General features: G+C 49.2%; 1 protein-coding gene across 2 annotated transcripts in view; it reads left to right on the forward strand.

The window, feature by feature from the left end:
- The first annotated feature begins 955 nt into the window (after positions 1 to 955).
- CDH23 (cadherin related 23) overlaps positions 956 to 26,773 on the forward strand; it is a 213,404-nt gene continuing 187,586 nt past the window's right edge. For both annotated transcript variants that reach the window (XR_008733842.1, XM_055720362.1), the window contains exons 1-3: positions 956 to 985; positions 12,215 to 12,283; positions 17,202 to 17,279. Coding sequence is in view for 1 of the 2 variants with exons in the window: in XM_055720362.1 (XP_055576337.1) it covers positions 12,220 to 12,283; positions 17,202 to 17,279 (142 nt within the window). In the remaining variant the exon portion in view is untranslated. The remainder of the gene's footprint in view (positions 986 to 12,214; positions 12,284 to 17,201; positions 17,280 to 26,773) is intronic.

Here is a 26,773-nt window from a genome sequence, read left to right on the forward strand (position 1 = left end):
GATGGGGCCTGGTGGGAAGGAGGTAAAGCTCCTTCAAGGCACAAGTGATGGGAGGCTTGTGTACGTGTGTGCAGCGGGGCAGGACCCGAAGTCCTGGCCCCTCCTGGGGTTGAGGCACGTGGGGGGGGCAGGACCTGAAGTCCTGGCCCCTCCTGGGGTTGAGGCACGTGGGGACGGGTGGTGTTGCAGGCTTCTTTCTATGGTTTTGTTGCTTCCAAGAACACAAGAAATGGGGTAAAGCGGTGGGATTTGGCTGCTTTCCTTAAAGTTGCATGTGGCTCGAGCTGTAGGCAGGGATTTACCCTGCGACCTCCTCTTGGGTTTAGGAAAGCTGGGAGGGCCTGGAGGAGTGTGAGGGGTTAGGTGGAAACATGCAGGGGTGGCATGGCAAATGCAATGCCGTGTCTGTAGAAACTGAGGTTCTGAGCACTCAAGGGAGAGGAGCTTGGGAAGAAATACTACTGAACAGCTCTCCTGGCATGCCTGCGAGCGCGGTGCTGAGGCCGGCGTGCTGCCCGTATCGCTTTCCCACTCATGTATGATTTATGCGCTCCCTGGGCCTGCCAGCTGCTTTTGCACCGAGGTCAGAAAAAATAGCAATAATGACCGAAAAAACAATATTAAACCCAAAGAGGCTGAGCTTAAACTTCACGTGGCCAGCTCCTGCCTCGGGCTGAAGTTGCATTTGAAGAGACAACTGCTGTCTCGGGGTGCACCCTGCCAGCCCGGGGGTGCGCCGGGGGTCTGGGGGTGGCGTGTGTGGGTGGGTGCAGCCGGCGCTGAAATACCCGTTACCTGGGCAAGGGGCGCTGCGCCGCCCGCGTCAGCCGCCGCTCGGGCTCCTTCCCCACCCCTTCCTCCTCCTCCTCCTCCCCCCGTGGCGGCTCACTCGGCTGGCAGGGCGGCGGGGCTGGCAGCCGAGGAGGGGTGGGGGGGGGTCATGGGGGACCGCCGCTGACACTCGGCACCGAGACCGCCGCCGCAGGTAATGCCCCGCGAGTTTGCCTTATTCCGCGTTCATTTATTTAGGGGGGTGCGCGGAGGATGCGCGGGGCCGCTGGCACCCCGCACGCCCCCTCCCCTGGGGCCAGTTCGCGCGCCGTCCTCCTCCCCAAACCCCCTGTATTTGCTTCCACCGAGGGGACAACTTCTTTGGGGTGAGCGCTGCCGTCGTTATAATTTTTTTTTTTTTGGGGGGTGGGTGGGGTGTCGTTCAGAGCGGTGGTTTCAATGGCAGGAGGCGGGAAGCACAGCCTTTCCTCCTCTCTAGAAAAGCAAAAAAAGAAAAAGTGTGTTGGTGCCTACCGCCTTGCCCCCGAAAGAGCAAGCGCTGCTGTGTGCCCCCCCCCCACCCCCCAACCCATCCTCGGTTGTAATTTGGAGTTTGGATGGGAGGAGGCGGGGTGCGGAGCTGCAAAGTTTCTCTGGCGAGCGGGGCTGCGGCTGTCCCGCACCGGGGGCGCGCACCGGCCGGGCTGCCGGCAGCGGGGTGCTGGGCTCTTCTGGAGCCCTCTCAAAAACCTATTAAACGGGCAGACAGCTTTGCAAAACGACAGACTTGCCCTGACTGGTTTCTTTTTATTTCTTAAGAAAACACTTTATTTGAGATTTATTTTTTCTTTTTTTTTATCCTGCCTCTCTGCTTGCTCCTCTTTTCCTTAATCTCTGACAAAACCGGCAATCCTCTTTTCTTGAAATAACTGTTTTCCTAACCACCTCAATACCGACCCCTGTGTGCATCCAACTTAGCTTTGGCCCGACATCTTTCGCTTCGAACTGTTTGGAGTCGTTGCCGGAGCCTTTATTTACAGAAAATGCCGAAACTTCAAGAGTCTGGTCCCTGTTAAAACCGGGCAGCTAAATGACATTACCCATGCTTTTAACTTGCAGAGTTTGGGGTTCGTTAGGGGCGTTTCGGCTCCAAGTTCTTTGTGGCAGGGGTAGCTTTTCCTTTAGTGGTGTCTTCCAGTTTGATCTACCTGCCACCAGCCCCTTTGTTCTGGTCCATGATTTTTGGATGCTGTGTGAGGATAAATAATAGCCTGTACCCATCTGCAATTAGAAATATGGGTGTGGGTGTTCATTACAGGCATTTAATTGGGAAAATATAAAATCTGTGATGTTGGTAGTAAAGATCTGGTAAAAAAAAAAAATTAAAGGCTGTTGACAGAAAAGGCAACAGTTCTTTACTTTTCCCTCTCTCTTTTTTTAAAAAAAAAAGAGCTGGGGTGGCTTATTTGGCCAAATGAAAGGATGCAGCAGACAGGATTATGAGCTGCTTGTCCACGGGTGAATAGTGGGGCTGGCTGGGGCAGAGGTGCAGCCCGGGATTTTCCCATGGGTGCCCTATGTGGGAAGGGCAAATTCAAAACCAATCTAATGTTGGCGATGTCCAGGGGTGCTGCCAGCACCCTCTTGCCAACTGCTGTAATTTCCCTAAGCTGCCTTTCTTATTGACTGTTATTTTCTGGGGGAGGTGATGCTGGAATGGGAAGTTTTCTGTGCTGGTGCATGTTTTTTGTTGTTTGGCTTTTTTCCCCTGTGTTGGGGGAAAAGCCCTGTGGGTGGCAGATCCCTTGGGCATGATGGATGTTGAGGGGGTCAGGAACGCTGTCAGAGCCGCTGCTTCCTGGTGTCTGATGTGGTGGGGCTGCATGCAACAAGCCCGGCTCTTTCCTGGGGTCTTCTTGGGACAGGACGCCTTGTGTGTGTGGCTTTGGTGCATGATAGCGCTATGGGATAGAGCCGGTGCATGAATCTTTAAAATATTTTTTTTGGTGGAGGAGAGTGAAGTATTCCTATGGGAAATTCACATTTGTCAAAATGCAGGTGAGTGTTTTGAGGGAGGGAGTTTTACCATTGCCTCTCTTTCTCCTCTGCCCTGGGGAAGGATGAGAGGAAATCCCTTTGCAATTCCATTTTCCTCCTCCGTCCCTCTCCCTCCCTCTCCCAGCACAAAGCTCTCTTGTTTCAGAAGGCAAACTGTAGGTTTTGTAGTGCCAAGTCAAGATCGTGTCGTGAAAATACAATGCCTTGTTTTAAGACCAAGTTGTAAAACACTCCCTTTATGGGAAACTGTAAAAATTGATGTTCTCCTTCTTTTCTTTTCTTTTTTTTTCTTTTTTTTTCTTGGGTAATAAGTGGGAGAAATGATGTTTGCAAGAGGTGGGAGCTGTGCAGCTTGGCTGTTTGCTGTATCTGGGCCTGGGAAAGATACTCGGCCCACAGGCAAAGAGGCTATGTGTCCCTCCCAGGGGCAGACATGAATACGGCAGGAAGGTAGCACCAGAAATGGTTTCTGCTGCCCAGCTGCAGTGATCTCCAGAATAATGTCCATGATATGGTAGCTTCCCTGCTGACCTGATGGAGGTATGCAAAGAAAAAGGGCACTGCAATCCTCTTTGGAGCACACCTCGGGAGCAGCTGGGGTGGTGAGGACATTGTAAAAAGGATTTAATTTATAAAGTTTCTTAGATGTTCTGTGCAGATGGTCTTGAGCACAGATTATTTTTAAATTTAAGAAGCTTTAGGATATGGAGTTGGCTTGATGAGGGGTTGGCCTGTGGCCTCTCATTAGGGTGTAAAATGTCCCAGCTGCTTGCAGCTGGGCTATTGCAGCCTGACTAATTTAGCTGGAGGTTTGCTTTGTGAGCATAAATAGTTCAAAGTGCATCCCAAAACTTCTGTGTTTTTTCCCACTACAGTGTCCTGCTTCCTCCAGTAAGACTTTTAATGGTGTTACAGGAGGGTGAGGGTTAGTTTGGAGCTTTTGTGGCCCTAGACCTACAAACGTGAAAACTCATCCCTTCATGCTTGTATTGCTATCAGGACCCAGGTTCTGCAGCTGAAATGGGGAATCCCAGTGGTCAAGGCTTACCCAAATCTTGCAGATGTCCTGGATCTTGCCTGTGGTTCACTAATGACCAGGACGCTATAGCAGGCACTGGAGTAGCGTTTGTGCACAGGCTGTGCCATGCAGCATGCTGAGCTTGAAGCTTTGGTCAACGTGGGCAGGAAATCTTTGGTCATGGAGCCTGATGGCTTTCACTCCCTGAAAATGTTGGTACGTGGCTATGGTAGGTGCTTGCTAATTATGGTGTGCTCCATAAGTGATCAGAGGGGTCATCCTGGATGCACATCTTCTCTTTTTCTGCTAGATAGCCTTGCAGAAGCATCTGCTTGAACCCATGCCCCAGGGCCAAGGACCTTGCTGGATGTGTCTTGCAGTGGAAACTTTGATCTGGCCGTGGGAGGGCCATAATGTCCCCTCTCCAGCCTCTGCCAGAGCCAGAGTTGCAGTGAGGCTTTTTTCTGTCCTTATCCTGAATTGCTTTGCCCTGATCTGTGCATTTGATATAACAGCTGCTTTCCAGGGGAGAAAGATGTCCTGCTTGGAGTATGTTGGGGAGAAAGTCACTGAGGGCAAAATCCTGATAGAAATAGGGGGATATGCTGGTGCCCAGGGTGCTGCAGCTTTGAAAAGGGCACGTAGCAGAGGGACTGGACACCTTAGAGGGTTCTTAGTCACATCTGGGGTCCTAGCAGGGCTTGCATGAACAAGCCTGTCACTAGTGATGAACTACTGTCATTAATTCAAATATCTTCATCTCTGCTAAATCCCTTTGTCTTTCAGTTTGATCCCCTGCTCTTGGGGATAAAGGGATTGCGGTGGTGGTGGGGTTCCTCCTAAGTAGCCCCATTTCCTTTCCCTCTGCTGTCTCTACTACTTTGTTTTTTCCCCCCTCTTAAAATTTCAGCTAGCGAGTGATTAGCCACAGCGTGCCCATGGTGTTGCTCCATCAGGCAAAGCCTCACTTTTATTAGCTTGAACAGCCAGTGGGCCTTGAAAAGGTCTGTTGCAGCAAAGTGCCTCTCGCTGAAAGTTAAGTGAGCTTTGTGTGAAAGCAGCAAGGACACTTCTCTCTTGATTTGGATGAGGCAAGAAATGGCCTGAGAGCTTTTGCAGCTCAGGTTGCTCAGTGTGAGGGTCGTCAATTTTTATTTTATTTTTTTCTTTTCCTGGTTTGGGTTGTGTTGGTGTTTTTTGTTGTTGTTTTTTTTTTTAAAAAAAAAACTCTTCTAAAGCACCCTGTTTTTTAAGATCTACCTTTCCAGCCTGCAGTTTGAGTTACCAGAGGACTGAATGAATAGCCTTGTTGCTTCTTTTTAGTGATGCAAGCAACCAGCCTGGAGCTTAGGAGTAGCTGGAGACGGGGTGAGATCCTGGGTGCACGTGTACCTGGGGTCCTGTGCTGACAGGGCTTGGAGTGGTGTCTGCTGCTATGAGTGTTTGCCCGGGAAGATGAAGTTCGATAAGTAACCCATCTTCTGTGGCAGGGCTTTGAAACGTAGTTTGGTTACTGATTGTCAAGAGCTCTTGGTTTTGTGGTTGATGTCTTGCTTTTGAAGTTGATGCTGAATTTTTTTTCATTGTGTTGCTTGCGCTGTTATGGGTGTACTTCTTAGAATGAAGCTTATAGCGTGCTTGCTGCTGCTGCAAAAAAGCGACGCTTGTGTTCAAAGCTGCACCGGAGTGTGGCAAGGAGGGAGGTGCCTGGCTGGTCCCTCTGTGTCCTTGCAAGTGCACAGCCCTGCCGAGCCTCCCGCTTTGCTCCTGTGCAGTAGGCAACAGCCTGAGCCAGAGGGCTGGAGCAGTAGGTATCTGCTGCATGTCTGTTAAGTGTGCTTATTATTCTGTAAATGAAGTGGGCAATATTTAGGTGAACACTTTTTTTTTTCTTTAATTTCACTTCACAGATGTCTTCTCTTCTGTTTTTCCTTTAAAAACCATAAGTGAAACAGAAGTTGCGTGCTTGCATCTGAAGCATTGCAGGCAGGAGTGCTCCAGGATATGTAAGCACAGGCTGCGTGGCAGCGTTACAAACTCACTCAAAAATGTTGTCAGAGCCTGAGGATGCTGTACACCTCTCAACCATCGTTCTGATGGTGGTGCTTGCAAGTCCAGCCAGGCTGCCAGCCGGCCTCGGGCAGCAGGCGAGCCTTCCTTCTTCTAGGCAGGGCACAAGAAGAAAGTGTCTGGCCTCCTGTTCACCAGCAGGCTTTGCGTCAGGCTGTCAGCATCTTCACTTTTACCACTTTGTCCATTGCCGTGTGCTTGCTTTTTAAGAGTCTGGAGAGAGGTTCCTGTCTTTGAGACCAGGCTGCATGTACCGCTTCACTGAATTCAGCTTTCTACCTCCTCCTAAGGCAATAACTCCCACCCTTCCCCCTCCTTTTTTTTTTCTTCTGTTTTTGGTTGTTGGTTTTTTTTTTTCTTTAAGCTAAGCTCTGTTGCTGTTGGCTGCTTTTCCACCTTTTCATCCCACGCTGGCATCTGCTCTGCAGCCCTGCTGCTCCTTTGCTGCGTTGGGTCCTTGTGCTGGGCTCTGTGTTGGTGCAGCCAGCCTCTCCAGGAACCAAGAGAGCCAGGAGCCTGTTAGCTTGGTCTCCATACCCCAGCCCAGTCTGCCTCTTATTTAGGAGCTGTGGTTCCAGCTTAAGTGAGGCTTTGTGATGGAAAATGGTTGCTAGTCACCATGGGCATCATAGCAACCTGTGCTGGAGACTCAGTAGAGCCAGTGCTGCCCCACTCAAAAAAAAAACCCCCAAAAAACAACCAAAAAAACCCCCCAAAAAACCCACCAAAAAAAACTCACCACAAAGCCAAACCCCAAAAAACTCAAACACACACCCACCCCCCAAAAAACTCCAACCAACAACAAAAATCAACCACCAAAAAACAAACGCAAAACTCAGTCATCTCCTCTTCCACCTACCCAAGAAGGGTGCTACCTTGGCTGTGGAGGGGTGGGTGGGACTGCTGCACTGCAGAGTAGGGGGCCCCTTCCCAAAGCTCCCAGGCTATTATTTTAATATTGCATGAATAAAGAAGTGAATTGGATGCTTGTACTTGTATGTATCACTAAATGACTTTCCCCGGGCATACCGCAGTTGGGGTGTGCTGTGGTGGAGGGTTTGCATGTTGCTAATGCAGAGCTGGGTAGTTCTGAGGATTATTTTATGGCACTTGTAGTGACTTGGAAAACTAGTTTCACTTCCAACCCAGACAAAGTTTTCCTGCGTGGACTGAGAAATTCAAACATGACATTTTCTTCTGGTCTTGGGCTTCTGGTTAAACAAGGCGTTAATGTCATCTTGCAGCTAATGCTTGTTTCCTATGGGTAATCAAACCTCTCACAGAGGAAATAGAATGTTTCCACTCCTCTCCTTGTTTTGAAATGGGAGTAAACTGCTGGAAATGTGGGAAACTTTGGTGTTACTAGTTGTTAGTGAGTAACAGCTCTAGCTTTTTCCCTGCTAGAAGAAAGGTTTAAATACCACCAGTTGGTGCTACCTGGGATGCATAGAGCAGCTCAGACTCACTGTCAGCTTTGTGGGAATCCCCTGAACTGGGTGGGGAGAAAAAAAACTGTATTTCCAACCTCGGATTTGCTTTTGGGGTGAAGGAAGGGGAGAGAGTGTCTCTCACGCTTTTTCTCCTGCAAGCACAGTCTCAGGGCTTAGGTGGGTTGTGGCAGCTGTGCCCCTTTGCTCCCTGTTCTGTGCGCATCCATCCTCCCCCACCCCACATGCATACAAATATGTTAGTCTGTATTTATTTAACAAGGAAATTTTTTCCTTCACTGCAGGGAATAGAAGGAAAAAAAGGCAACTTTTTTCACTGGGAACAAATCTAATTTTCAAGAGTCCTGACAAAATGAGCCATAAAATTACAATATTTCAAAGTGCTTCGTAATTCTAGTGCGGACGGCTCTTCATCATGGAATCTGAAAGCTCAGAAAATATAAAACTCATTAGATTAAAATAAACCACCTACCGCATGGAAGAAAAGCTTATTTATCAGTATCAATTTACTTCTGATTACCCTGTTCTGCAATTTGTTATTTTTAGGAATTATGATTTGTGTATAGCTCATGCCAATACGTGTGTGTGTGTGTGAAAATAAAAATTAACTTTTACTTTTTTCCTTTTGAATCCTACCTATTGTAAAGACCTGGCCAAGAAGCATTAAGAAGAAGAAGAAAAGGTGAATTTCTAGTGGTGCTTCCATTTGAGGAGCAGAGGGATGGAAAAAGCTGGGGAGATGGGAGTTGCTGTGCCTCTTCAGCCCGCTGTGTTTTGGCATGAGGGTTGGTGCCAAGCGGTGTGCTTTGAAGAGGATCGTGGGGGTGGTTTCTTTGATGCACGTTTGGTGGTGGCCCTTGTTGGAGCATCTCATGGCTGCTCTTCCAAGGCAGCCAGCTTGATGGGGATAGTGGGCACAGATGGCATGCCCTGGGGAGAAGGGTCTTTCCAGCATGTGGCTGGATGCCTCTGGCATGGTGGGATCCTGGTAGCATCTCAGGGACTTCTACTCGGGTGCAAATGTTGTGGGTGGGCAGTGCTGGCTGCTGGGCTCCCCTCTTTGGGGGACATCATTTGTGCTGCATCACTGGAGAAGGAGCTTTTTGGGAAGGTGCGTACAGTTTTCTCACATAGAAGCCTTTTGGGAAATGCTTTGATTTACACTTTCATTTCTTCTTTATGCTCCTGGAACAGCGCAGAGCAAACAGAGAGGCTGACACTATAAATTCTGAGGCGCAAGTGTTGTGGTGCGGTTTGGGGAAGGGAAGACTGGGTGGGGGGTAGAGGGACCAGGGGTTTGGGGAGTGATTAAAGATGCTAGCAGCAGCTTGATTGTGAAAGCATCTCTGCCAACAAGGCACAGCCTTCGCAGAAGCCACTGCCGCCGCTCTGATGCGGGCAATTAAATGTGTTTTGTATGCATGCGAGCCATTCTCACATGCAAGTGCCCCAACAGTGCACTGAAAAATAACCAATACAGGTGCACAGCCTGGAAACCGATGCATAAGCACCCTGAGAGTGATGTGTAGCCTAGGCCTGAGAAGCAGGAGCATTGCTACTCCAGTGTTTCGTGGAGGTGAGATGCTAGAAGGCTCTTGGAGCCTCATTGCCAACTTCACTGGGATTAATGTGTGCTGTGGACTGGAGCATGTGCTGGCCAGGCTCCATCTGTGTAGCCAAGCAGGTGGGATCTTTGCCACATTTAGGTATGCTGCAATGCTGTTTAAGCAGCAAAAAAGCTACCTCCAGGGCTTGGGAAGGAGACATTTGGGGCAAGTGGGCTGAAAAAACTCTGCTTGACCTGACCCGGTTCCTAAACTTTCAAGCCCCGGACTTCTTTGCAGAGCAGTGTTTCAGTAGTAGAGGCTCCTCCAGTTCCCATCCATCACCATTTAATGTGGTTCTGTCTGCCGCTTCCCGTGCCTTGGGGAGCGGTTGCCAGTAGACTGGGAAATCTCTGGTTTAACATTAGTACTTTTGCAGCCAGGAGACAACAGTTAAGTTCCCAGAGATGACTTGCCCAGAGACATTATTATGCTGGAAACTGCACCGAATGCTTCCTACAAAGAGCCTCTTTCAGGCAGAAGGTGCAATTTAATATGCTCTTAGTCACAATTTTTAAGTTCTCCCCAGAGATTTCTCGATCCCGTTCCTAAATTTGCAATATTCGAGTGAACCTTCTCGGAGAACCAGTGAAGAGCTGCAGTATTAATGAAGACAGACAAAATCAGAATGACATTTTAGGCAATTACTTACATAATGAAGTGACTGACTTGGAATATACAATATTTAGATTTATCATGACACTCAAAAAGGGATGCTTTCAACTGCCTTTACTTCTACATCACGTAAATTGTTTTTCCACTGCCCTGTTGCTTTTTAAACATGGTCTGTGAAGCCTGAAAATGTTTCCGCTCGCTTGGGTTGATAGCGGTGCTGTTTTAAAAGAAAGTTAGTGTTTTCCTCGATGGCATTTTGGTGTAGCAGAAGGCAGAGGAAGAGCTTGGGGTTGGGCTGCCTTGCTCATCTCCATTGCATCTGCTCTGGCAGCAGCATGATGAGCTTTGGCTCTGCACCCTGGGCTTGGTGCTGGCCAGGGGGATGTGGGGGCCTGGAGAGCACCGTTGTCTAGGTCCAAGATTTTTTCCTCCCCAAAACCTATCAAAGCAGGGGGAAAATTGAGAGGTTTGGTGTTTTTCTTTGTTAGAAGACACTATTTTGCTTTTGCAAGCTGAATCTAAAGATTTAAAGGGCCTGATATGATGCCTGGCTCCTGGGAAAGAAGTAATTTTTGTTTAGAAACTGGGTTTTTGGATGCTCTGCTGGCACCAAACACACAGAAGTCAAAAACTGGTCAGGGGGATAGAGGATTAAACTGTCTTGCCCTGTCTGTTTTCTTGGGAGATTGGCATGATACGCCTGAAGGTTAGGCAGCACTGATCCCAAATGTCTTCTCAGGCTTGTGCTGAATTTCCTAAAGAGGCACAGAAAAGACCACAGCACCTTTTTTCTTTCCTAGGTGCAGACCTTTTCCTCCCAGAGACCCTTCTGTGGCAAAATAGCTGAAGCAATTAGAATTAGGGTCCTTTCCATGGTGACAGAATTGTTATGAACTGTCTTTTCTGACATATCTAATAGTAAAAGTAAAACATATGTAGCTACTGCTTTGAAGCTTTTTCAGGAGCATCTACTCGTTCTTGCTGGGGTGCAGGCTCCCCAGCAGAGGTAAGGACCACCCTGCGGGGTGCCCACACATCCCTTAGGGTGGTAATGGGGTGCGGACCCCTCTGCCCTTAGCTGGGGTCGCAGCTGCAGCCTGTGCCAGGACAGTGCCATGCTTTGGGGTGACTCCGTGTTGGTGTTGCAGTTGGTGTGTGTAGAGCTGGGTGCTGTAAAGGGAAGGCTGAGCTGCTGCTTTTGGGGCAAGTGAGGAGTGATGGTGGGTAAAGGTGGTACCCTGGGTTTAGGGGTGAACTGTTTCTTTGGGTGTTCCCTAAGTGGGAATCGCACATCACAACAGCTTATTCAGGTCTGTTTGTTTAGTGGTCTGTTCTCCAGGTGCTGTGAGCACTGGTGAACGAAAAGCCTGTGTGACTACTTGTGAATGTAACAAGTCCCTACTTAGGCTGGTAAACTACTTAGGGAGGTGTGATTTATTGCTCATTTCAGCCCTCACGGCTCAGGTCAGTGCTCAGATCTCAAGTGGGAGCTGCTTATGCTTTTAACGATGGGTTCATCTCTGTTGCTGTCACATATGCTCTCTGCTTTTCGTGTTCCTGGGTCTGCTGCTGTGTGGATGTGCTGAGCTAGTAGGAAAATGTTCCCTTGCCCCACGCCTTTCACAGCACCTGCAGAAATATGGAGAGCTTCAGGGATGGGTCACTGAGATGTTCTGTCTGCTTCAGGCTCTGAGAGCGCTGCCTGGGGGTGTCCATTGTGCCTGTACACTGTGTCTAACACACATGATTTATACTTGCCTCCAGGATGAAATGTTTTAAAATATCCCATGGAAGGCGGGACTTTGAGGTTCTGTGGGGTTGGCTCAGGAAGAACTTGGGTTTTAACGATCTGAAAACCACGCGAGGATGTGGCTGTGCTAAGCGGCTCCCTGTTACTGTTTTATTCTTTTTGCCTTGTTGTGAGGAGTCGTGTGTTGTGGTGAATGTGAAGCCAGGGAAATTTGAGAGGCAGAGTAGGATGCAGGCACATTTGCAAGCCCGTCTGCTTCTAGTGCTCTCACAGTGCCTGTTTTGCAGCCACCCGGGTGGTTTGAGGAGTTATGCGTTGTCCTCTGAAATCCTGGTGCCTCTTCAGTGATTCTGGGTCAAGCTTCCCACGCAGCTCTGCCAAAACAATCCCAGTCCTGATGGCTCGCTGCTGTGTTGCTCCTGGCTTGCAGCAGCTTTTCCTTACCCTCAACATCTTGCGCGATGCTCAAGCAGCTTGTCTCAGCTGGGGCTGCTTCTGCTCCAGTCCTGACCGCAGAGATCGCTGTGCCTTATCCCCTCGCACGAGATGAGCAAATACACTTTGGAAAGTGGAAAATAAAAAATGTATCACCTATGCCAGGCTAATCATGATTTCAATTTGGCGCTTGCCAAGAGGATGGTTGGGGCTGCATGAACCAGGAATGTGATGGTGGCAGCACTCTTGGGGTGAAGTGCCCTGTATAAAAGCAAAGAGTCAACAAAATGTTCATCTCCTGGGTGCAAGGACATGCACGATCCCAACAAAAAGGGATTTCTCTAAGGTCCAAGCTGGAGCAGGGTTGCATCCCTGAGCCTGCTTTGGGAAGACACGGTAATATTCATAAAGCACTGGACTTGATGCTGCCTTTCTTCTTTGACAGGAGCCATGAAGCATCACGCTGCTGCTGGCAATTTTCTGCTTCTCTTGCTACTGGGGCTGGTCTCTCTGGGTAAGTCATCTTGATGTCTGTCCAGTGCTGTGCTTTTTCTCTCTCCCCTCTTCTCCCTGCTTGGACCTCATGTTTGTGAGGTACAAGGGTAAAAATTGCTGTATTTGTGGTCTCCTGATGAATATCTGAAGTCAGAGCAGCATTGCTCTGGTGATGGGGAGATGTGGCTGGTATGGGCAAGCAGATCACCTGTCTCCATTGAATGAAGTCCTGGGGACCTGCATGTTGTGCTCCTATGCAGCTGCTTTTCTTGCAGCCATAAGAGGACACACATGGCATCAGGTGGCCCTTCCTGGGAGAGAGCAGGTGGGACTGGAAAGAGGCTTGGAGGAGGATGTGCTGATGATCCCAATGGTGGTAGATGCTCTTGTTTTGTGTCAGTGGGAAGACCATGGCAACTTCCAGATGGGGTTCTCAAAGTCAAAGCTAGTGGTAGACATGAAGTTAGGTCATTTTATGTAAAAAAAAAACAAAACAACAAAAAAACCAACAAACAAAACTACAGGAAATTAGAGGAAGCGGATGAAAGGCAAGAATGTAAACCAGAAGCCTGTTAGCTGTTCAGCAGCAGAGGTACTACTGGCAGGGCTCTCCCTGTGTTTTCAGCAGCAAAATTATTACCTGAACTGTGCTTTAATATATGCTGTGTGGGGAAGTAACTCTTCTTTGAGCTGCAAAACCTCTTTTCTAATTCCAGCTGGAAAACAGGGCAGTGCTTTGGGCAGGCATAGCCTCCATGACCAGCTTTCCTCCCAGTGCTGGGCTCTGCCCTGTGAGCATGATGCTCTTGGTCTTCCCTGGGACACGAGCTTCTGGCAGGGGACTGTGGAGTCCAGCCTGGCTGCTGGGTAGGAGCTTGTGGGACAACTGCCTTCTGGTGTAGAAAATATGCCTCTCGGCCCGAGCTTTGGCATATCATGGGGTGCATAAGTACTGTCAATGTGTGACAAAGCCCCATGAAAATCAGGATTGTTATGTGGTGAATGGGCTAAAGCCCCTGGGTGCTGGTGGGAAGAGAGGGAAGCTGGGGGGGTCGTGCCTATGTGGTGCTTGCTGATAAACAATAGTGAGTGTGTGTCCATTTGATAGCACTGTGCCCTCTGGAATAAAAGCTTTTTTCTTTTCTTTTCTTTTTTTTTTTTTTTTCCCCCCCATACTAAAGCCTCAAGATGGCTTGCCCAGATTGGCAGCCTGATTAAGCAGTCAGTGGATGACATTAGCTGTGACTGACAAGCACAGTCAATCTCCCTCTGGTGTCGTATTAGATCAAGTATAGCCTCACTAGTTAACTGCCCTGTCACTCCTCTGGAAAGGGAAAAAAATAAGTAAAAAAGACAACCCAGTGAGTCCTTTGCCCCAGTGTGAGCTTCCTAAAACTTGCCCCTCAGAGACATCGCTTGCCATGAGTGGTCCAGTACATCCCATTGGAAGTGGGATGGTGGGTTTTGCTTGCCTGGCTGGGGACTTGCGCCTTCATCCCTTGCTGTGCGGTCAGTTGCAGCACCGCAGCTGGGATGTGCACGGCCGTGCTGCCAGTGCCTAGCTGGGCGATAGCAAGCTGCAAAGCCTTGGGGTGGCAGTAGGTAAATGGGGATTTGGAGGCTTGTAGGTCAGCGGTGTGTCAGCCCTACCCTGCCCTGCCCAGGGCTTGGTGGTTGTGTCCCCAAAGAGTGCCTGCCCTCAATAACCAAGCACTGGCACAGTTCTTGTGCCTGGGATCAGAAGTGTGTGGATGCCCTGCCATATGCCCTGGGGACAGCAGGTGATGGAGCTCTTCTTCCCAGAAAGCTTGCAAAGATTCTGGCAAAGTAACTAGCCAGGGTAAATGTGGAATTGCAGCCTGAATGGGCTTGGTGTTTTGGAAGAGGGTGGCTTAGCTCTGGCACGGCAGTGAAGTCTCCATGTTCCTACCCAGCTACTGCTGCGCTTGCTGGAGATGAGCGGAGACCTTCATCTCCAGCTTAGGAGGGACCGAAGGATGCTAACTAGAAGAACAGGTCTGTGATTACCATGCTTTCACATCAGCCATGGTCAAGGATGTGAGTATGGACTCTGAAGGGCAAAGCAGCAGCAGTTTTTACAAGAATAGTGTGGAGCAAGTGTGGAAGACACAGGGAAGAAAATCTCCCAGCACATCAAAACAACATTGTTCATGATCCCTTGGAGCCTGTTGGTAGCACATGAAGGACGAATAAAGGGTTACAAGTGTGTGGTGGAAGTGATGGTTTTCTGCCACGCATCTTGCTGCGGGGCTATGTGCAAGAGCCATGTTGAGAGATACAGCAATGGTATGTCGCAGGGTATTGCCAGGTGGTTGTGACAGTCTTGCAGAATGAAAATCCAGCCGATGATCCGTTAGATGAGGACACAGATGATGGCCGCTTCACAGTGATGCCTTTGCGAAAACGTGAACTTGCTTTCAGGGTATGTGGTGTGTAGCTGTGATTCCCTGATTAATTTCTGTGAAAGCACCAGTGTGTCCAAAGCCAACAAAACATTGCTGTTGTCTTTGTCAAGGAAAACTTCTGGCCATCCTAGACTAGGCAGCAGGACATGTGTGGGAGACTTGTGGTTTGCAGACTAGCTGGGCATCCTTTGAGAGCACCCAGGTTATGAGGATAAGAGCTTATCCGCATCTGAGATGTGGAGAAGGTTCCTGAAGGTGTGCTAAGGATGCAGCCCTCGGCAGTAGTCTGGGCTGTTGGGGAGCTGGAAATAGCTGTGGTGGGACACAAGTGTTGAGGCTGGCCAGGGGACATAAGGCTGGTGGCTTCAGCCAGAGCATCCCTTTTTTATTTTTTGGGATATGGTTTCCATTTGTCATAGCATGCATCCTTTGACCTACATTTTTGTATCATTCAGATGCTTTGTCTCCATCCCCTCCCATCTCACGCTGCCCTCCTGAACACTGATGGTCTGGCAGCATGGTGACAGCCTGGCTCTGTATCTTGGGATCTGCAGTCCAAAGCAGAGTTCTACCTCCAGACCCTCCTTCAGCTTTCCTCAGTTCTTAGGTGCCGGTTGCCCTCCTGTCTTAAGACATAGATAACTGTGCTTGCAAACTGGTGGTTTGAATGCCTCCCAGCGCCTGATGCAGCTGGCTTTGAAAGTTGCAACTTATTTTTAGTATACTGGTGATATTAAGGAATCTGTTTTGAAGTAGAGGGGTTTGCAGAAGTGGGTTCCCTGCGACAAGGGCTGCTTCATGTGTTTTAGCCTTATCTGCTCCCTTCAAAGCCTGCTGGCCCTGCCATGGCAGCTAGCTACAAGTGTGCTTCGAAGCCTCCGGAGATGCCATTAGCTCTAAATAACCCATTTTGTTGGGGTCCTTTTCATTTTCTTTCCAGGTACTTAACACCAGGGGCTGAGATTTAAATCTTGCCTTTGCAAGAGTGCTGCCTCTAGTGCTTTCCCACTTCTCAAGGTGTTTAAAAAACCTGGTGCCTTGGGAAAAGAAGACAGTGCTGAAAATCCTTGTCTTGTTACAGAGGGTGCCCGGGAGGAGGCCAGGCTGCTCCCCCATCCTGTGCCCATGTTCCTGCTGAGCAGGTTTGTGTGGGAGCACAGCTGGGACCTGTGCTCAGAAGGTCTTGGGAACATCTCCCATCATTGGGAGCTTGGGCAGGTGAAGAAGATGCTGAAACTTGGTCTGGTTCTTGTTTCTTAAGGTGGGATGCTGAAGCACAGGGCATGAAGGTGGTGGCAAAGTGCAGCATGGTCAGGAGGGACAGCTGGACACCTGATCTCATCTGGGGTTTGCTATGCCTTTTCCTGAAGCAGTGTCTTTGCTTCAGCACAGCTGGTGTAACGATGGAGGGGATGCTCTGTAACAGCTGTGTTGAAAAGACCCTGGCTGGATCTGCATCTGGTGTGGTGGGGGGTTGTGAGGGGGTTTGCTGGCAATATTTTATACCTGCATGATCTTGGGTTTGGCTCTGCTCACCTCAAAGGTAGTTATGAGGGGTCACAGTGAGGAAGCGCTGCCCTGTTGCTTCTAGTGAGACTCCTTGCCTCTCCCCCTCCTGCGACTGGCCTCTGGGGTTCCCCATCAATGGGCATGAACTGTTCTGGCCAGACCAGTTCAAACTTGTGCTTCCCTGTGCACAGCCCTGCTTTTGCCGCCTGGCAGCTGAATTGCATTTCTTAAAGCCTGCAGGCTTGGCCGGTGCCGGCTGCCTATTGAGGAAAACCCATCCCTCAGATGTAGCCTGCTCAACACCAAACCTTCTTGGAAAATTGTTGCATTTCTCTCCTGCCACCTCTTTTCCTGCATCCCTCCAATAGTAAATCTTTCCTGGTGGACTTTTTCCCTGGTTCAGGGTGCGGTTGTTGTTCTCCTGCGTGCTCTGCACTGGACTCTGTCACCTAATGAGGCTGTGGTGCCGGGCACTGCAGTCCAGGGGCAGGCTCGTGAGCTTCCAGCTCTGTAAAAAACGGAGGAAAAAGAAGTGAGCCTGGTTATTAAAGGTGAAAGAAGGCAATTAGAGGGAAAGGCAATCAGGTGATGGGAGAGGGGAGGCACACCGGGTTTTGCTGGGATGGCTGACAAGGCGAAAGGCTCTCAACCGTGGGAACAAAATGAAGGTATTAATCATGCGCTAAAACAATAATTGATGTTCCTGGCTCCCAAGCTGTTGGCTTCCCCCGTCCCCTCTGCCTCCACCCTGTAAAAGAAAATACTAAAATAAGAAAGGCCAGCGGAGGGAAGCCGCTCCCCAGCCAGCCCCTGTGGGGGACCACATGGTGCTCTCCGTGCTCCTGTTAGCCCTCATCTCAGAGTCGCCCCTTGCCATCACGATGCCAAATGGCAAGCCTGGTCCCTCATGTGCATCTCTGTGTGCCCTGAGCCTCTCCCAGCCGTGCTGGCCCATGCACGACAAGCCAGGGAAGTAACACCTTGCTTTTGTCGTCTTTGCAGGTCAGGGCAATCGGCTGCCGTACTTCATAAACTACTTCTTTGACACCTACCTGCTGATCAACGAGGATACTCCTGTGGGTAAGTAGGGCGTGCCTGTGGGCAGGGTGTCCACTGCTGCTGACCCCCTGATGGAAAAGCATTAAAGAAATGCTTTCCTTTTGACTGACAGATGTAGCTTATTTTTCTTTCTTTATTTAGCTAGGGATCGGTTTTTAGTAAATGCAGAAATCGACCTGGTCATTCTCAGCCTCTTTCCAGGCTCTCAGTCCATTAAACTTGTGCTCTTCAATCAGGGCTTGTGACTGGCTTTTAATGTGTGAGGAATCGATTGGGAGTGGAGGGCGGCTGGGATGGAAGCTGCGGAGGCCCTTTCTCACATCTACTGCTGCCTTCAACTGCACAGCACCCCCCTTAAAAAGGGCTTTTGCTGCACCCAAGTCGTCACCGGGCTGTCAAAGGGTTGGAGGACTCCGGAGAGCACTCTAGTGACTGCTCAGCTCAGCCAGGGCTTCCAGCTGAGGGTTCTGTCTCTTCTTGGGGGTCCCCTCAGTTGCATCATTTGCAGCCCATGGTGTCTCACTTGTGGGATGGTGTCTGAGCAAGTAGGCAGGACGTGGAGGCTTGGTTATGAGTTTCAGATAGGTGGTGTGGAAGCTCCTGGGCAGTAGCTGAGCTCTGCGCAGAAATGTGTCCTCAGGAGAAGGCTTGCTGGAGCTGCAGCTGTCTGCCTGGGGAGTTTTGTCTTGCAGTGGTGCTCAGGTTTATTTGCAATGTGAAATAATACTGGCAATGGCTGCTCGGGTGCCTTTACTCACAGCACCACAGAAGGCAAGCTGGAGACAGTGTGAGGAAAGGAAGGACCTGACTTCACTGTAATTATTTTTTTTCTCCCAATGACTTGCACCTGTGCCACTTTTTTGTGGCCTTCTCCAGCGAGCCCACCCCTTACAGGTCCCTTGGCACCTGGTTTCTTTGGTTTGCTGTCGGTGTACTCCCAGCCTCTCTGTTGCCAGTGTCCCTGCAAACACACTTAGTGCTGGATGTGCCCCGGACAAGTCCCAGGGAAGGAAGCAACTGTGCAAGGGCAGGAGTGAGAGCTGGTTGGGAACAGCTGAAGGGAAACGCTTCCTCACAGTGTATGTGGTGCTTGAAGTACCTTGGACTAAACTTCTATTTTGGCAGAAAATGAGGGAAGATTTCAGACAGCCTGCTTTCTGGTGAGGTATTGTGCAAATAAAATTATTCTTGGAATTATTTGGGGGTTTGAATTTTTTTTAACTTTGTATTACACTGTATAGTAAGAAATTCACTGTTAAGAATATTGGTACCCTGGGATTTTGTTTCCAGATGCATTGGGGGAAATGTCAGCCTTGAAAGAGTTGACAAACAGTGTTTCTGTGGCTTTTGCTGTTAGGTGTTTTCTGAGTTAGGCTTATGAACTTTAAAAAGAAAAAAAGGCATAGTCTGGAAACACCCTTCTTATATCCTGACTGAGGTGTAAGTAGCAGAACAGTATATGGTGCTTCTTACCTAGGGGGGGAAAAAAGCAGCTCCTTTTTTGAGGTCTGTTGGAAGTGCCCATCACTGTGGTGCTGAGTGAACACCCCCGTGCAGCCCCCCCCTCCTTCCCTACGGCATCCCTGGGTGCAGCCTCACCTAGCACCAAACGGAGCAGTCCCTGCTTGCTGCCTGCCATGCCGAAAGGAATCTTAAGCAACAATTAAGAGATCATTCCCCCTCTAATCACTTACAAGAGTAAATTAGTCTTGTCAGGAGCTATTAAGACAGAGAGCTTGGAATTCATTAGGTGAGATTGGGCAGAGGGAGCTGCTGGCGCTGCCGCTGGTCCAGGCTGATTAATTTCTCCCAAAACATCATCAATGCCCATCTGTTTCATTTAGGTCCGGGGAGAGCAATTTTCAGGTGGACTGACCCTCTAGTCAGTTATTTCACCCAGAAGTAATGGAAACACACACATACACATGTGCACACATACAGAGGGAATAGGAGATGTGCGCTTGAGGAAGCTAAAAGCCTTTGAAGGAGCCAGGGAAGAAATTGCCGGTGGGGGGGGGGGAGATGCCTGGAGAGGAGGAGGAGGGATAATGACTGGTTGGGCTGCAGTGGCACGGGCGAGACAGGACACCGGGAGAGCCCACGTCAGCTGCTTGTAGCTGGATTGCAGTGTGTTTTACTCCAGTAGCAGGAGTGCTGGCTGGTTAACAGCCCTTAGAAGAAGAGTTTGCATGAGGGGGACTGCCTGTCTTTATTGTGCTGCTCGCTGCCTTTAGCAAAATCATTCCAAGGGTCATTTTGTTTAATCCCAAACCTTTCAGAGGCCTTGTGAGTAAGGGAGAATGGCATGGATATTGATGCCAGGTGAGTTGCTGGAGGCCTCTGGCAAGGTGTGACACTCCCCAGTGTGCTGGGGAGGTGGCATTGCTGCAGGTGGGGTTACCTGTAGCCCTGGATTTGAGTGGGGATGGGCAGGTGCTCTGGGTTTCTCTTGGTTGGGGTCCCCCCTTCTGCAAAAAGAATGTTGCCTTAGTAGAATGTAATGACTGAAGTCTAATTGCCCAGCAAATGGATTTGCTGTATGCAGGACAGGAATGGGAAAATGAAAATGATCCATCATGTCAGGTCTGTAGCTAGCCTTATAACCACCTAGCTTGGATTCACCCGAGTTTCTCAGAGAGCTCTCATGCCTCAACGCCTTGCAAAATGCGTGACAGAGAGGCTATTCAGATGAGTGCAATTTCACTTTCCCTTCATCCTAGTGATAACATGCTACCATCACTGGAATAATGTTGTCTTAAGAGTGGGAAATGCTTTAATCACAGCAACTGAGCTGACAGCATGAACTTGGTTTTGCTCTTGGGCTGTGCTCTGTCAGGGGCATGGTCACCTGGGTGGGCTGGGGACGATGTGTCCCTCCTTCCCATCAGACCTTGTTCCCACATGCCCTGCTTAAAACTAGAAGAGGGGACTTGATCTGGAGGGCTGAACTCCTCTGTGAAGCCTGCTGAGGTTGAACAGTGCACTACAGAGGGGGAAACCCACTGGGATTTAGCAGCAAGGCTTGACCACCCCCTGGGCAATGTGTATGTGAGATGCAGCTGGGAAAGGCACCTGGGATGGCTGGCAGGTGGGGAGGGTGGGCTCCCACAGGGTTTCTGCCAAGGCTGCCTGCTGTTTGAGTCCCTTAGTTATTTCTGGGCAGGAGAGCGTGCAGCTGAAGCTCTCTGCCCCACCAGCTTGCTGGGATGCTCCCCTGGGGTCATCACTGGAATGCCTCTGGCACCTGGTGAGATGCTTGGACCCGGCTCCCCCAAAGTTGGCTGACTCAGCATCTCCTGCTTGTTAACCCATGACAGTGTAGAGCTAAGGAGAACCTCTGACTCAGCAAGTCCTGTGCTCAAGGCTGATGTGACAGCCCTGAGTGGTGCTGGCTCAGCACTCGGAGCCTGGCTGGGGGCAGGTTTTTGGGCTAAAGGCCTCACATGCTCCCTGACTCAGCAGCTCAGCACCACTTCGGTGTGGAATGACAGGTGGCCAGGGGATGCTGAGTGCAGCACCTGCAAGGAGGTGGGTATGTGTTGGGTTGAAATCACAAGAGCATGTGTGCAATGCGTGAGGTTGTGTTCTCTGCTCAAAGCAGCCTTGTTCCCTCCCTTTGGCTCTACACATCTCCCAGGAGGCGTGGGCTGTGCTCTGAATCCCCTAGGTTCACTGTGCTCGGCAAGAAAGGTGGATGACTGATGGGGAATTTTACAAGTTGCTTCTGCCCCTTTTTGCTATGTGCAACTTCTGCTGAGCTGGTAAATGCACTGTAAATATCTTTGGAAACAGAGTGGGTATGCCTTTGCGAGCTTACAAAAAGCCCTGCTCACTCGGGGATTTGCCGGTGGTGACCTCCAGTGCTGCTGCAGGAATCCAGTTAAATGCAGTAGAAAGGAGGGTGATTGCTGGAGACACCCAAACCTCTTGGTGTTGGTGGCTGAGTCACAAATTCTGCTGACGAGAGTACATGTGGAAGCAGTCTTGCTTGGGCACTTGGCTGTCTGTTAGCTCTGCCATTGGATGGTTGAGGATTGCAGTCTGGCTCTTGGCACTGAATATGAGAGCTTTTCTGCCTGACAAATTTCTGGTGGTGTAGTTTAACTTTCTGTAGTGGGGAACTTGGATTACACTTTCCCAGGGCAAGCTGGAGCCCTTCCAGAGCAGGCTGTGTTGAGTAGACCACCTCCTCCGCTCGCACAAGGAATTTGAGAGGAAAGCTGATTGATTTTTTTTTTTTTTTTTTTTTTTTTTTTGTCCCCAGGGAAACCCATGCCAGCTTAGAGACTCTGAAACATATTGATGTTTCTCCACCAAGTTCTGAGAGGCAGAACCTTGCTCTTTGAGACCTGTTTCACCAAAATAGGCTGTAGTGGACATTTCCCATGGAGTTGTGGTTCTTACTGTGTCTCCCAAGTTGGTGCGGCCTAAGAGGGGCCAGGGGTGCTGGAGTACTGCTGCAGTGTAGGTGTACTTTGTGGGCTGGTGGTGATTAAAGCAATTGGCTGGTGTGTGTCACCTCTTGGCTTTCAGGGCCTTCTGGGACAGAGAGTTATTTTGCAAGAGGACTGGGAGAGGAACTTGCTCTGTAGCAGGCAGCGGTAGGGTGCTCGCTGGTAACGCTGCATGTACAGTCTGGGGTAGCCTATCCCTCTGATATTTGCAGATGACTTGACTTGATTCTCCATCCTAGCTGAGGAGCAGGCCAGAGGGCTTTTATTCTCCATACAGGGAAGGCTGCCATCCTCCATGCACTGTATCTGTAGTTTCCAAAGCAATCATTATGTCCACCACAGCCTTTCACTGTAGTGCTGTGGTCCCGGGCAGCCAGATGCTTTGGCACTTGGGAAAGGTCCCTAGGGGTGCCAGGTCATTCAAGCTGCCGCTGAAGATATGGTTATCTGCATGTGGTTGGGCACGGGCTATCTTGGCTAAACCCTGCCTGCTCTTTTGATCCCACAGCTCTAGACATCTGCTGGCAACTGCAGTGGCTGGGTTTCTCCATGATGGCACTTGCCTAATGCATCCCTGGAAGGGAAAAAAAGTGCTGGCTCTCTGGTCTCTGCATACTTCTGGACTGATTAAATTGTTTCAGAGCTGTCTGGGCCAGATAGCCATGCATGAGTCTTGCAGGCCATCTGCTGGGGACAGCTTTGGAGGGGTAGGACCGAGTCCGGCACAGCCACAGGACCCTTTTCCCTTTGGTGTCTTCTGGCCTCCTTCCTTGCTTGCAGGGGCATGCAGCTATTGCTGGCTGGGGAGGTGGGTGGGGTGTGCTGCCCTAGCATATCTGCTGTTGGGTCCCTCTTGCTCAAAACTGAATACTAAGGCTAAAAAGAGAAATCAATTTAATCTCTGTGCACCACCTGGTTAAAAGTCACAGTGGCAAGACCAGAAAGCATTGTGGGTGCACTGTTAATGAGGTGCTAATTGGGTACTAAGGAGGTGTGGCTCAGAAGAGTACAGCGGATGGATTTAAAGCTTGGGGTTAACTCCTTGAAAGGAGCAAGGGAGCACAGGGTGTATCAGGAGCCCTGGGCAGGTCAAGAGCCTTTGTGAATGATACAAGGTAGCCTGGCTTTTAGCAAAATTTGGCAAGTTGGAAGATGCTTTTGGAAAATGTGGTGGCACTGGTAGTAGAGTGGGTGGAGAGCTTGGGAAAGCCTACTTGTTTGTAAGAAATTCGTTAAAGCAGCGGCTGTGCCCTGTTCACGCTGGTGCTGCCAGGAGCTTCCTTCCCATGACTACATACTTGGCTGAATTTGTGAGGAAGGGCCTCTGTGCCTGTGCTTGGTCTAATTAAAGATACCGCCTGCCTTCCCTTTAGAGGTGCTCCATCCAAGGTTGCTGTGTGGTGGGTTGAGCCTCTGTCCAGCTTCACCAGCTCCAGACACGTTAACTGTGTTCCCCACAACCAGGGCTGCACTGAGCTATTAATGCCTGCTGGGTTAATGGGGAAAACTATCCCTGTATTTGTGTGTGCATGTGTTTTGGTTTGCATTCTAAAAATGCTCCAAAGAAAAGCTAGGTAGGAATGTGCAACCAGGAGGAAGGAGAGAGCTCAGCAGCCATGGGACCTTTCCTCACCCCAGTTACACCAACGCTCTGTGCTTAGATGCTAGCTGCACCCTATTCGGTCAAGGATTTTTCTTCCAGTCTGTAAAGCTAGTTTTCAGTTAGTCCAGCATTTAGGCAGAGCTGATGGTAGGGTTGTGAGATCAGGTGGACATGTAAGTCATAGGAGTCTAGACTGTGCAAGAGGCCAAGGGAGGCTATCCATTTGCTGTGGTGCTGCCTCAGATCAGCTTCAGCTGATGGTGAAACCGTGCTGCTGTGTGTTAGTGCTATATATAAATAATCCTCAGTTGAGAGGGCAAATGCATAGCAGGAGAAGCGGGCAAGTGCATGATGGAAGTTGGTCTGTGACCAGTTACAGTTTGGGGACTGCATGGCTGGTGTCCCAGCCGCCTCACTGCATTAGCACTGATGTGGGGGACAAGAGTTTCCTAATAGTAAAAACCTGGTAAAGATTTTTCTGTTGTTTATTTGGCAGACAAAAGGTGAGTTGGGAAACATAGGTAGACTATAGACTACTTGGTTTGCTGCTGGGTGGATGTTCTTAGCCATAGACCACAGGGGAGGACGCCAGCAGGGGTTAAACTGGGGCTGGGGTCCAGCCTGGGATGTTACCCGTAGGTGCTGCTCTAAGCTGGTCCCCCTGCCGTTATCCATCCTGTTCAGAAAAGGGTGAGAGGGGAATGACGCATCTTTCCAGGGCCTGAAGTAGTTTGCTCCCCTTGGTAGCATCTGGGGAAACATGGCTCTTTCTGCTTTTAAAGCTGTCCGCACAACCGGACTGAATTTGGTGCAGTTGGCAAACAGGCTGTGTGCATCCCTGGCAGGTGCCCAAAGCCCAGCTTTTTTAAACGGCCTTTGCTCCAAGCAGCTTTGGGGATTTGGGCTGGTGTTGCAGCAGGTGTGTACAGCCCATTTTCTGTACGAAGGCTGGAACCGGTGTGCCCCTTTGGGCTGACAGTGTGAGCATATACGTGTCCATCACCCCAGCAGGGTGTGTGCCTGTGTGCAGCTAGCAGAATTGATTTGGCATTTTACAAAGGATAATTCCGGAGGAATATGCTAGTGTCTGACTGTGAGAGAGATTGAGATATTTTTGAATAGGAAACCTGCTTTGCAAGCTTCATTATAGGCATCGCTGAGAGCGGGTGTGAATATTCTTCAGAATGGGAGGCTATAGGGACATCACCTTCGTCTTCAGTATTAATTGAAAGCGATGTTATCACCCAGTGTCTATTTACTGTTCGAAACTGAACTTGCAGGCTGCTCGAGTGCTCTGTGAAGGAGCAGCCTTGTTTCAACGTGTGGTAATGACCCTAATGAACAGCAATATCTGAGGATTATTTTTAAGAAAGGGATTTCAGCATTAGAAGGCCCATTGATGGAATTGCTTGTTGAGCTGTAGAAAGTACAGCATCGTTAATGAAAACTCAAGGCTAGAAAATTAGTTATTCCCAACATCAGGAAACTTGAGGAAACTTAAGCTCCCCCCACCCAAACCCTTAACCCAGTGTCATTAAATTAATCACTTCATCAATCACTTAAATTTTCATATTTGCTTTGCTAATAGGCAATAACATCAATGCCTTATGTTTGGGAAGGGAGAGACAGAGAAGGAAGAAAGTATATTTGCAATATAAACTAATTAACATGTCAGGGTAACTTTGCTTTTGGTAACTGCCTCGTCAAACCGTTTGAAGGTTTGATCTTGCCACCCTTCACATTTGTGTGTGAGCCCTTGCGTGGGGGTTGAGCCTTTTTGAAAGAAATGGAGAAAGCTGTGTGTTTGTGGTAATGAGGTCTGAGGTGATTTTTCTTTTAGATGACTGTAGTAGTGTTAGTTATCTGTACAGCATCGTCTGTACAGCTTCGGGTTGTGCCAAGGGAGATTTAGACTGGATGTTAGGAAAAATTTCTTGGAAGGGTTGTCAAGCATTTGACCAGGCTGCCCGGGGGAGTGGTGGAATTGCCATCTCTGGAGGTGTTTAAAAGGTGTGTAGATGTGGTGCTTAGGGACACGATTTCATGATGGACTTGGCAGTGCTGGGCTGATGATCTTAAAGGCCTTTTCCAATCTAAAGGGTTCTATTGTTCTATGCAGGAGCTTTATTTGTGGGCTGGCTTCTTGCTAGGTATTGGGCTGTACTCAAGAGAGTGCTCCTTGTTACCCTGGAGTGTCCACACTTGGACGTCTGTACTGTCCCAGCTCAGTTAAATCGGCTCTTTTTTTCTGGCTCGTTGGAGGTATTAGCATGGGTGACAGACCTGATATAGAGCAGGCATAGCAACATGAGTCAAGCTTAGTAAAGCAAAAAAAACACAGGGCGGGGGGGAAAGTTTATATGTATGTTTATGTGTGTATATATTGGAATTAGGAGGCTATATATACGTATCTTTGTGGAGGTATTAATATTCTAAGGCAATGTATTATGGGCCAAGAGTATTTCTCTGTACTGTAGGGAAATACTTGTGTATGCACGCACTCGTAATTTTTATTTTTGGTGGGGAAGGTGAGCTGTGTTTTCACCTTGAGTCTATCAATAGGGCCTCTTAGAGAAAAAGCTATGGTTGCAAACAGTGATAAACACACTTGTACATTTTGCTAGATCAGGAACTCGATATATTTGGATTGTGTGAGCTTAAAAAATAGAGGGGGGGGGGAAGAAAGTATACCCTATTACCCCCTATTTCTGCAAACAGAAGCTTGCACACAACATTTTCATCCAAGATCTCTGCAGTCTGGATCTGCTCCACCACTCTGGCTAATTTTCTTGACTGAGGAGCAAAGCAAGAGCATGTGAGAGGAGGCAGGGTGATTCCCATGCATTACACGACACTCGGGCGAAGTTCATGCCAAGCTGGAGGAAAGTGATGTATGTATGTAATGACGTGTTACACTCTTCCATCTCGGCACACTTTGCCATCCAGCCTGGGGCTGCGGGGAAGTGGCAGGTGTGTTGAGTGAAGGGTCCTGGGACTGGATGGATTCAAGATGGGCTGGCATCCAGCTGCTGGCACAGTTCAAGGTCTATCAGTGAAATGCCGCAGAGGTGTGCATCCAGCTCCCAAGGCAGCCGCATGAGGGGGGAAACAGCTCAAGGCACATACCTTCTGCAGCAGCACAGGAATCCCATGATAGTCTCAATGAATCTTTTAACACAAGTTTCATACTTTTAGCCTTGTAAAAAAAAAAAAAAAAAAAACCAACCCAAAAAACCTTTTAATTAAACTTTCCATAACTGGTTGCTGTAGAAGTGTAGGCAAGAACTTTAAAAAATGAAAAATTCAAACTATTCCCCCTTCCCCTCCCCCCAGTTCAGTGTTGTTGCTGGTGTAAAAGTCATAAAAAGCCAAAAAAACCCCAACAAAAAAGTAAAAAAGGTCTGGCTTCTTTTCACCTGCATCAAAATCATCTGAGCAATTAAAATGTGAAAATTTAC

This window comes from Falco cherrug, chromosome 9, assembly GCF_023634085.1.
Source record: "Falco cherrug isolate bFalChe1 chromosome 9, bFalChe1.pri, whole genome shotgun sequence".
In the NCBI taxonomy this organism is placed as follows: domain Eukaryota; kingdom Metazoa; phylum Chordata; class Aves; order Falconiformes; family Falconidae; genus Falco; species Falco cherrug.